The following is a 12,146-nucleotide window of genomic DNA, read 5'->3' as shown; positions in this document are numbered from 1 at the left end:
AGGGAAGAGACAGAAGAAGGAGAGACATAAAGGATTCTAGACCTAAAGCCGGCCCAGTGGTTACATGATCCAGTTCTCCCCATTTTACAGATGAGGAACCAAGGTCAAGGGATCTTTCATTCTTGCTGACGCCACACTGTGAAATACTTGCCCAAGAAACCTGGAGTCTGGATTTGAACTCAGGTCCCTTGACTCCAAAGCTAATGCTCTTCTCACTGCACAGGAATTTTGCTGGGAATAAGGGTCCCCCACTCCTTAACTCAAGGTGCCAAGAAACTGAGCTAAGAATCAAGGAAGGTGAGGGGTGAGGTAGGGGCCAGGGCTCTGGGCCTGGGATTAGATACCAGCTGGATCTAGAAACAGAGAAAGAGGACTTGCCCAAAGTCATATAGCTAGGAAGTGATTGAGGTCAGATTTGAACACAGGACCTCCCCATCTCCAAGCCTGGAATCATTTGTTTTATTTTTAAACCCCTTACCTTCTGTCTTAGAATCAGTACTGGGTATTGGTTCCAAGGCAGAGGAGCGGCAAGGATGAGGCAATGGGGTGGAGTCATTTATTTTAAAAGTAGCAAGAGCATACCACACGTAGACCAGGATCATGGTTATCTTGCGCAGTTTGTGGTTCTGCAGGATGTCCAGGACTGTTCCGTAGGGGGTATCCTCCTCACAGGACAGCTGAAAGAGGAATAGACAAACACGTCCTCAGAGATCGTGGCTTACTCTCACCTGCTTCTCTCCTCCTGGCTTTCCTTTGTAGGAGGGGTCCTTGATGGGGGGGCCCCTAGTAGAGGATCCATAATCCAGTGAATATACCTGAATGACCGAGGGCTGAGCCTAGGACATGTTTGTGCACTAGAGACTCTAGCAGAAGAGACGTCATCTTGGGTATGTTTTCATGGATACCCCTAAATCCTCGAGAAATGGGGGAAGAGGACTTGCCCAAAGTCATATAGCTAGGAAGTATCTGAGGCCAGATTTGAACCCAGGACCTCCCTGTCTCGCCATGCAGATTGGGATCATACCCAATAGATCAATACCTTGACAGGATGCCTTGTTCTTCTTAAGACTCTCTGGGATTGGTTGTTATTATGCCTGTAACCATGTGGGTGGATATGTTTGGGTAGCAGCCCAGATCCTATAAGCATCCTCACTCCCCTCAATAAAGTTGCCTTTGATTGCCAGTGCATCACTGGTCCTCCTGGTCCTTCATTCTTCTCACCGCCTCCAGAAGCCCCAGACTGTTGGGAGAGGCAGGATACTGGCTGGTCGGCTCCTCCTGTCACCATCAGGTCCTCGTTCAGGAAGTCCCTCAACAAACCTTTATGAAGTGCCAGACACTGGAAATGTCCATCCATCGATTCACTTCTCCTCTCACTCACTCTAAAGTTTCTGCAGTCTGGCTTCCAACCTCATTCAACCGAAACTTTTGTTTCTAAAGTACCAACGATCTCTTAATGGCTAAATCTAGTGACTTGTTCTTAGTCCTCTTCCTTGACTGTTCTGCAGCCTTTGACAGAGTTGACTGACCTCTAAAAGATGCGCTCTCTTCTCTTGGGTTTTGTGATATTCTCCTCTCCTGGATCAACTCCTACACATCCAGCGGTCTCTTCTCAGCCTCCTTTGTTGGACCTTCATCCATGCTGTGCCCAATAACTATGAGTGTTCTCCATGCCTCTGTCCTTGTCCCTTTTCTTCTTTCCATCTAGACTCTCTTACTTGCCGAGTCTCTCTTCTGAGATCCAGTCCTACGTGATTACCAAGTGATGTGTTAAGTGCTTTTAAACCTTTACACACTACATAAATGGAAGCTCTTATGATTTCTCATGGGAGGTGCCTGTACTGTGTGACTTCTAAAGTTCCCTTCCAGCTCTAAATTAAGGAGTATAGCTAGACCTGAAAAATAGTTTATATAGTATTGGAATTAAATGTTCTTTAGATGTTTGGTAGAACTCACTTGTGAATCCATCTGGCTTGGGATTTTTTCTTTCTAAAAATTTCTTTTATTCCTCCCACCCCCAATTACACATAAAAACACCTTCCAACATTTAAAAAGAATCTGGGGTCTTGAATTCTCTTCCTCCTCCCACCCACTGAGAGAGCAAGCAATCTCATATAGATTTTCCATGAGAAAAAAAAAACATTTTTCTATATTAATCCTTTTGTAGAAGAAAATTTGAACAAAAAATTTAAGTGGAAAAAGTTTGCTTTGGTCTCCATTCAGACTCCTTTCCAGACTTCCTTTGGAAGCGGATAGCATTTTTTGTCATGAGTCTTTTGGAATTATTTTGGATCATTGTACTGCTGAAATTCATTGTACAGTATTCCTGTAAATGGGTGCAGTGTTCTTCTGGGTATGCAAAGTCTTATGATTCTTTGGGTATACATTCAAATTGCCCTTCAGAATGGTTAGATCAGTTTACAACTTGACCAACAATGCCTTAGTGTCCCAGTTTTGCTGTCTCCTCTCCAATATTTACCATTTTCTTTTACTGCATTTTGGCCAAACTGATAGGTATGAGATGGTACTTCAGCATTGTTTGAACTTGCATTTCCCTAATGAAGAGTGATTTAGAACATTTTTTTATGTGATTATTGATAGCTTTGATTTCTTCATCTGAAAACTGCTTGTTCATATCCTTTGACCATTTATTGATTGGGAAATGACATATTCTTATAAATATGACTTAGTTCTCTATAAATATGAGAGATTAGACCTTTAGTAGAGAATTTTATTATAACATTTTTTTCCATTTTGTTGTTCCCCTTCTAATCTTGGTTATACTGGTTTTGTTTATACAAAAGCTTTTTAATCTACCTCTTTTTCCATTTGGTCAATTCTGCTTTTTAAAGACTTCTTTTCTTCAGTGGATTTTTGTGCCTATTTTATTTTATTTTTAATTTAAGTTATTTTGAATATTTTCCCATAGTTACATGTTTCATGTTCTTTCCCTCTCCCCAAAATCCCCCTAACCCCCCATAGCCGATGCACAATTCCACTGGGTTTTACATGTATCATTGATCAAGACCCAATTCCATATTATTGATAGTTGGACTAGAGTTATCGTTTAGTGTCTACATCCCCAATAATATTCCCATCAGGCCATGTGATCAAGCCGTTGGTTTTTTTTTTTGTGTGTGTGTGTCTACTCCTACAGTTCTTCCTCTGAGTGAGGCCAATTTTCTTTCTCATAAGTCCCTCAGCCTTGCTCTGGATCCTTTCTTTGCTACTAGTAGAGAAGTCTGTTATGTTCAATTGTACCACAGTGTATTAGTCTCTGTGTACAATGTTCTCCTGGATCTGCTCCTTTCACTCTGCATCAATTCCTGGAGATCTTTCCAGTTCACATGGAATTCCTCCAGTTTATTATTCCTTTGAGCACAATAGTATTCCATCACCAGCAGATACCACAATGTGTTCAGCCATTCCCTCATTTTCCAATTTTGCTATGAATATTTTTGTACAAGTCTTTTTCCTTATTATCTCTTTGGGGTATAAACCAAGCAGTGCTATGGCTGGATCAAAAGGCAGGTAGTCTTTTAAAGCCCTTTGGGCATAGTTTCAAATTGCCATTCAGAATGGTTGGATCAATTTACAACTCCACCAGCAGTGCATTAATGTCCCAATTTTGCCACATCCCCTCCAACATTCACTATTTTCCTTTGCTGCCATATTAGCTAATCTGCTAGGTGTGAGGTGGTACCTCAGGGTTGTTTTGATTTGAAATTCTTTAATTATAAAAGATTTAGAACACTTTCTCATGTGTTTGTTGATAGTTTTGATTTCTTTATCTGAAAATTGCCTATTCATGTCCCTTGCCCATTTATCACTTGGGGAATGGCTTGATTTTTTTGTACAATTGATTTAGCTCCTTATATATTTGAGTAATTAGACCTTTGTCTGACTTTTTTGTTATATTTTTCTCAATGTGTTGCTTCTTTTCTAATTTTGGTAGCATTGGTTTTGTTTGTACAAAACCTTTTTTAGTTTAACGTAATCAAAATTATTTATTTTACGTTTTGTCATTTTTTCTAACTCAAGTATACTATTCTGTGCTCACATAATTTACTTATAGTTTCCTTCTTTATCTTCAAGTCATTCACCCATTCTGACTCTATCTTGGTGTAGGGTGTGAGATGTTGATCTAGATCCAATCTCTCCCATATTGTTTTCCAATTTTCCCAGCAGTTTTTGTCAAATAGTGCATTTTTGTCCCAGAAGTTGGGATCTTTGGGCTTATATGCTATCTTGCTGAGGTCGCTTACCCCAAGTCAATTCCACTGATCCTCCCGTCTGTCTCTTCGCCAGTACCATATTGTTTTGATGACCACTGCTATATAGTACAGTTTGAGATCTGGTATTGCTAGGCCACCTTCATATTTTTTTCGTTATTTTCCTTGATATTCTTGGCCTTTTGTTCTTCCAAATGAACTTTGTTATAGATTTTTTTTTATAATTCAGGAAAAAAGTTTTTTGGTAGTTTGATAAGCATAACATTAAATAGGTAAATTAATTTGGGTAGGATGGTCATTTTTATTATGTTAGCTCATCCTACCCATGAGCAATCAATGTTTTTTCAATTCTTTAGATCTAGTTTTGTTTTGTTTGTTTTTTTTTTTAAATTTTAAACCCTTAACTTCTGTGTATTGACTTATAGGTGGAAGATTGGTAAGGGTAGGCAATGGGGGTCAAGTGACTTGCCCAGGGTCACACAGCTGGGAAGTGTCTGAGGCCGGATTTGAACCTAGGACCTCCTGTCTCTAGGCCTGGCTCTCAATCCACTGAGCTACCCAGCTGCCCCTAGATCTAGTTTTAATTGTGTGGAAAGAGTTTTGTAGTTGTGTTTGTATAATTCCTGTGTTTGTCTTGGCAGATAGATTCCTAAGTATTTTATATTGTCTAGGGCAGTGGTTCCCAAACTTTTTTGGCCTACAGCCCCCTTTCCAAAAAAAATATTACTTAGCCCCCTGGAAATTAATTTAAAAAAATAGCAATTAATAGGAAAGATAAATGCACCAGTGGCCATCACTGCTCCCCCTGGACTGCTGCAGCACCTACCAGGGGGAAGTGGCACCCACTTTGGGAATCACTGGTTTAGGGTGATTTTAAATGGAATTTAATCTTAATAACTCTTGCTGCTGAGATGTGTTGGAAAGATTTGGAAATACTGATGATTTATGTGGTTTATTTTGCATCCTGCAAGTTTGCTAAAGTTGTTAATTATTTCCATTAGCTTTTTAGTTGATTCTTCTAGGATTTTTAAAGTAGATCATCATATCATCTGCAAAGAGTGATAGCTTGTTCTCCTCACTGCCTATTTTAATACCTTCAATTTCTTTTTCTCCTTTAATTGCTACTGCTAGTATTTCTAGTACAATGTTAAATAATATAGGTGATAATGGGCATCCTTGTTTCATTCCTGATCTTATTGGGAAGGCTTCTAATTTATCCCCCTTGCATATGATGTTTGTTGATGGTTTTAGACATATACCATTTATTATTTTTAGGAAAGGCCCTTCTATTCCTATACTTTCTAGTGTTTTCAGTAGAAATGGGTGTTGTATTTTGTCAAAGGCTTTTTCAGCATCTATTGAGATAATCATGGGGTTATCTTTTTGTTTGTTTGTTGATATGGTCAATTATGTGAATGGTTTTCCTAATATTGAACCATCCTTGCATTCCTGGTATAAATCCCACTTGATCATAATGAATAACCCTCATGATCACTTGCTGCAGACTTTTTGCTAGTATTCAGCTTAAGATTTTTGCATCTATGTTCATTAAGGAGATTGGTCTGTAGTTTTCTTTCTCTGTTTTTGATCTACCTGGATTTGGGATCAGTACCATATTTGTGTCATAAAAGGAGTTTGGTAGAACTCCTTCTTTGCTTATTATGTCAAATAGTTTGTATTATGTCAACCAGTTTGTATAGTATTGGGATTAGTTGTTCTTTGAAAGTCTGATAGAATTTATTTGTGAATCCATCTGGTCCTGGAGATTTTTTCTTAGGGAGTTCTTTGATGGCTTGTTCAATTTCTTTTTCTGATATGGGATTATTTAAGTATTCTATTTCTTCTACTGTTAATCTAGGCAATTTATATTTTTGTAAATATTCATCCGTATCACCTAGATTGCTATATTTATTGCCATAAAATTGGGTAATATAGTTTTTAATGATTGCTTTGATTTCCTCTTCATTAGAGGTGAGGTCTCCCTTTTCATCTTTAATACTGATAATTTGGTTTTCTTCTTTCCTTTTTTTAATTAGATTGACTAGTACTTTGTCAATTTTGTTTTTTTAAAGTACCAGCTTCTAATTTTATTTATTAATTAAATAGTTCTTTTACTTTCAATTTCATTAATTTCTCCTTTAATTTTTATAATCTCTAATTTAGCTTTTAACAGGGGATTTTTAATTTGTTTGCTTTCTAGTTTTTTGATTTGCACGCCCAGTTCATTGATCTTTGCCCTCCCTAATTTGTTAATATATGCACTCAAGGATATAAATTTCCCCCGAGTACTGTGTTAGCTGCATCCCACAGAGTTTGGTAACATGTATCATCATTGTCATTCTCTTCAATGAAATTATTGTTTCTATGATTTGTTCTTTAACTAACTGATTTTGGAGAATCATATTATTTAATTTCCAATTAATTTTTGATTTGCCTATCCAAGTGCCCTTACTAATTATTATTTTTATTGAATTATCATCTGAAAAGGTTACATTTATTATTTCTGCTCTTTTGCATGTGTTTGCCATGTTTCTATGCCCTAGTACATGGTCAGTCTTTGTGAATGTACCACGTGTAGCTAAAAAGAAGGTGTATTCCTTTTTGTCTCTATTTTTCTCCACATATCTATTAACTCTAATTTTTCCAGAATTTCATTCACCTCTCTTATCTCTTTCTTATTTTTTGGTTTGATCTATCTAGATTTGATAGAGGAAGATTTAGGTCTCCCACTAGTATAGTTTTATTATCTTTTTCCTCCTTGAGTTCTGCCAGTTTCTCCTTTAGAAATGTGAATGCTATGTCATTTGGTGCATACATGTTGAGTACTGTTATTTTCTCATTGTCTATACTGCTTTTATCAGGATGTAATTACCTTCCCTATCTCTCTTTTTTCTTTTCTTTCAAATATTTTATTATACAAATTAACAAAATGTCTTTTTTTGACCAGTATTCCCAAAAATAAGAAGCATTATAAGAGGGACAGGGCTACTGGACAAATCCAGTCACAAGAGGATGATGAATAACTGAATTCTTAAGACATCAGCAAAATGAAATGTGGCAGCTTACAAGCATAATACAAACCCAGTGAGATCCTGAGCAACTTAGTGACTCATTAGAACTTGGAACACAAGCTAATTATCTCATAGTTTTCTTAATCTAATCCTTCTTGGATTAGATTCCTCAGAGAGACCAATTGTTGAAACAACTATGTGCCTGATTGGAGAACAAGGAAGGTCTCACTAATGAACTTCATTGTTACTTTCCTTTCATTTTCATTGGTTAATAAAGTGATAGAGCAGAGGCATTGGGTGTATAATTTCTTTTCCAGGGAGGTCAGAGTCTCCACAGCAAGGCAACTGCTCTGCAGATGCCCACATCATGATAGTTGAAATAGCAGAGTCCTGCAAAGGCCAGGACTGAGAGCACCAAAAGACTTGCATTGGCTCCTTTCACCAATTTGTCTTCATGGATGTAGTCAGTGATAACCTGTCCAAGACCCACCAGTGGCTGGCGGTCAGGTGAATGTGCCAACCTTCAGAGGCAGAGGCAGGCTGGTCCATGGAGACGCTAAGACAAAGGCAGGTCTGATCACACAGGCACCAAGAACCATGACTCGGTCCCCTAGAGTGCAGCTCCAAAAGTTTAGGCACCTCACCATTACCACCACCAGTGCCATCTCTACATAAAGCATTCCCCTATCTCTTTTAATCAGATCTATTTTTACTTTGGCTTTGTCAGAAATCATAATCGCAACTCCTGCCTTCTTTTTCTCAGTTGAAGCCCAGTAAATTTTGCTCCAGCCTTTAACCTTCCCTATGTATGGCCACCTGCCTCATGTGTGTTTCTTGTAGGCAACATATGGTAGGATTTTGTTTTCTAATCCACTTTGCTATTTGCTTCTGTTTTATGGGTGAGTTCATCCCATTCACATTCAGAGTTATAATTATCAGCTGTGTATTCCCCAACTTTTGATATCTTCTCCTCATTCTGCCCCTTCTACTTATGCTATTTCCTTTTAAACCAGTGGCTTGTTTTAAATCAGTCCCCCTTATCCCTTCCTTTAGTTACTTCCCTCCCCACTCTCTTCCCTTCCCTTTTTGAACTCCCCACCCCACTGCCCCCTTGTTTTATCCCTTCTGGCTTTCTCCGTAGGGGGCAAGATAGAATTTGATATCCCAATGGATCTAGCTACTCTTCCCTCTCAGGATTAATTCCGCTGAGAGTAAGGTTTAAGTATTTCCTATTAATGCTCTCTTCCTCTCCTTCTTGTAATAGTATTCATTCCCTCCCCTTCCCATGCCCTCTTTGTGTGTTATAGGTTATCCTATTTTTCTTATTCCTTCAAGTTTCTCTTGGTGCCATCTTCTATTCCCCCCTTCTCCCCCTTTTTTCCCATATCATCTTAGATCATTTAGTACTCTAACCTCTTCCCATGAATAATTCTTCTAATTACTATAATAGTGAATACACTTTTTGAGAATTATATATAACATTTCTCCATATAGGAATACAAATAATTTGATCATATTGAAGCCCTTTAAAAAGCAAATTTAAAAATAAGAGTTTTCTTTCTTTCCCCTCTCTTTCTTATTTACCTTTTCATTTTTCTCTTGATTTTTGTGGTTGGATATCAAACTTTCCATTTAGCTCTGGTCTCTTCTTTGCAAATATTTGGAAATCTTCTATCTTGTTGAATGCCCATACTTTCCCCTGGAAGTACATAGTCAGTTTTAATGGGTAGGTGATCCTTGGTTGTAGACCCAATTCTCTTGCCTTTCTGAATATCATATTCCAAGCCTTGCAGTCCTTTAGTGTGGAGGCTGCTAGATCCTGTGTAATCCTGATTGGTGTTCCTTGATATCTGAATAGTCTCTTTCTAGCTTGTAATATTTTTTCCTTAACTTGGAAACTCTTGAATTTGGCAATTATATTCCTGGGAGTTAACTTTTGAGGGTTTAGTGTAGAGGGTGATCTATGGATCCTTTCAATGTCTATTTTGCCCTCTTGTTCAAGAACATCGGGGCAGTTTTCTTGGATAATTTCTTATAGTATGGTGTCCAAATATCTATTAATTTCTGATTTTTCAGGAAGACCAATGATTCTCAAATTGTCTCTTCTAGACCTGTTTTCTTGATCTGTCATTTTCTCAGTGAGATATTTCATGTTTCCTTTTGTTTTGTCATTCTTTTGACTTTGCTTTGTTAGTTCTTGCTGTCTTGCAAGATCATTGGCTTCTACTTGCCGAATTCTGGTCTTTAGAGACTGGTTTTCTGTTATAATCTTTTGATTTCCCTTTTTGATTTGGTCTATCCTATTTTTCATGGTTTCCTGCTATTTAATTTGGGTCTCCAATTTGCTTATCATTTTGTTTTATTTTGGGGCATCTTTCTCCAATTGTGATTTTCTGTCTTTTAAACTGTTAATTTCCTTTTGAGCTATTTCCCACCTTTTCTTGCCAAATCTCTTCATCTTTCTCATGATCTGAGATTTGAACTCTTCAAGAGCCTGTGACCAATTTTCATTTTGGGGGGGAAGTTTGGATATGTTTATTTGGTTGTCCTCCTCTGCTGTCTGCTCTGTTGTCTGGATTTTTTTTTTTGGTAAAAGTTATTAAATGCTAATGCTTTTTTCTTGTTCTTTCTCTTGGTTAGTTCTTGGGCCTTGCTTGCCATTATTATGCTTGTTTTTCCTTCTCAGTCAGAAGTCTGGGTGAGGCAGGCAGATTCTCTGTGTATAGAGTTGTGGAACAGTTTTTGCCTGAGGTTACTTTATGAGTCACAGAGCAGTACTGCCCCTCTCAGCTTTATCCTCATGCCCAAGGTCTGCGCTCTTTAGGTTCCTGGGGTCACAAGTCTATCTATTCTCAGGGTCAAGCCTCCTGGTCATCCCAGTCAGCTGCCAGGACCCCAGATATTGCCCCATGCTTGCTCCTCTGCCTGAGGCTTCTTCATGAGTCTCAGCACACACTGCTTCCACTGTCAGGCATCCCTCTGCTCTAGGTCCATGCCCAAGGTCCGAGCTCAAGGTCTGCACTCGAAGTCCATGTTCTTTAGCCTCTTGGGGTCTTAAGTCTTGCTGCTCTCAGGACCAAGCCCCTGGTGGTCTCAGTTAGCTGCCAAGAGTACCCCATGCTTGCTCTAACTCTTGTGAGCTGTCTCTGAGGCTGTAGGTGGGGGGAGCAGGTTGATCAGCTCACATTTTAGTGAGAGCTATTTCACCCCCTTATAGCATGGAAATGCCAAAATCCCAGGTACCTTCAATGCTATGCCCTATTGTGGGGTCCCTTCATTCATCTGGATTTGGGCTTTGTGTCCTTTTGAGGTATCATGTATCAGTCAGTTAGGAGAGCCCTGCTTCTACTTTGTAGCCATCTTAACCTGGAAGTCCTTTTTGCCTATTGTACAAACTGTCCCTGTTCTGTTTTTTAAGGTATTAATTTCTTCAGTTTTTTGTGTGTGTGTCTCCTTTACCAACCTATTGATTCTTTTTTCCTGGTTTTTCTGTATTATTTTCATTCTTTTCCCCAATTTTCTTCTACCTCTCTTGTTTGTTTTTTAAAATACTTTTTGAGCTCCTCCAGTAATTCTTTTTGGGCTTAAGAGCAACTCATATTTTTCTTGGAGGTTTTGGATACAACAGCTTTGACTTTGTTGGCTTCTTCTGGGCTTGTGTTTTGGCATTCCTTGTCACCAAAGTAACTTTCTATGTTAAGTTTTGTTGTTGTTGTTGTTGTTTGCTCCTTTTCAAGTCTTTTTTTTTCTTTTAATTTAAAAAACTGTTAAAGTTGGGGTCTGTAATTGTGGTGAAGGGAGCACTGTTCTAAGCTTTAGATTCTCCGGGCCTTCAGAGCTAGCCCTGAGGATTTATCTACTTTCAGTTCTTCCAAGGTGGTATAATATAAGATGTGTTTAATACTCTTCTGGCCTATGCTCTGGTCTCTGAGTAACCAGAAGTTCTCTTTTCTGACTTGGAACTGTGACCAGGGTTCCCTATTTCCCTGTGACTGCACATGATGTTGTGTACTAGGGTTCCCCCTTATCCTGCAACTGCACTTCCCAAGATGATAACCTGGATCCCTATATGAGCAATGCAACAAGTCTTGCACCCAGAGCAAACAAAGGGACCACTGTAATCTTTGGAGCAGTTGTCTGACCCTCTTACTGTCTGTGGCTGAGAGCTCTAGAAGCCTTTGTTGCCGATTCAGAAACTCCCATGGCCTGATGCCTAAGTAGGGCTTGCCTTAGTGTTCTGCTTTGCATTCCACTTCCACCCTGGTACACTCAATCCTTGTGCTGGCCTTCAAAGGTGTTTGGGGCTGAAAAATCACTTTGCCTCATTTTTTGAGGATTCGCTGCTCTAGAATTCATTCTGAGGCATTATATGATAGTCTTTTGGAAGGTAATTTTGTAGAGATCAAGTGGATCTGTGCATCTTTTTTGCCATCTTGTCTCCCTTTGGGGATTTTTTTCTTAAGAAATTCATTGATGGATTTTTCCAATTTCTCTTTCTGAGATGGGTTTAAGTATTCTATTTCCTTTTCTGTTATTCTGGGCAGCTTATGTTGAAAAAATATTCATCTATTTCTTATTAGATTTATTGTCATATAACTGGGCAAAATAACTCCAAGTAATTGCTTTAATTTCCTTTTCATTGGTTGTGAACCAATCTGTGCTTTAAGAAAATCACTTTAGTGGCTGAATGGAGGTTGGATTGGAGTGGGGAGAGATTTGGGATAACTAGACACCATCTAGCAATTATTTAAGTAAGCAAGGTGTGAGATGATGAAGACCTTCACTAAAGTGGTAGCAATATTAAAGAAGAGAAGGGGGAAATTTGGGAGATGTTATGAGCTTCTTCTTCTTCTTTCTTCTTCTTCTTCTTCTTCTTCTTCTTCTTCTTCTTCTTCTTCTTCTT

The 12,146-nt window shown here is 38.6% G+C and overlaps 1 protein-coding gene across 1 annotated transcript in view; it reads right to left on the bottom strand.

The window, feature by feature from the left end:
* Positions 1 to 12,146, bottom strand: part of LOC123246683 (solute carrier family 22 member 14-like) — a 42,780-nt gene that overhangs the window by 18,314 nt on the left and 12,320 nt on the right. Inside the window, exon 6 of the mRNA XM_044675493.1 lies at positions 583 to 677. Coding sequence (XP_044531428.1) covers positions 583 to 677 — 95 coding nt within the window. The remainder of the gene's footprint in view (positions 1 to 582; positions 678 to 12,146) is intronic.

Source organism: Gracilinanus agilis, chromosome 1 (assembly GCF_016433145.1).
Source record: "Gracilinanus agilis isolate LMUSP501 chromosome 1, AgileGrace, whole genome shotgun sequence".
NCBI lineage: Eukaryota > Metazoa > Chordata > Mammalia > Didelphimorphia > Didelphidae > Gracilinanus > Gracilinanus agilis.
Note: the sequence above shows the minus strand (reverse complement) of the source record. Positions and strands in the feature narration are given on the sequence as shown.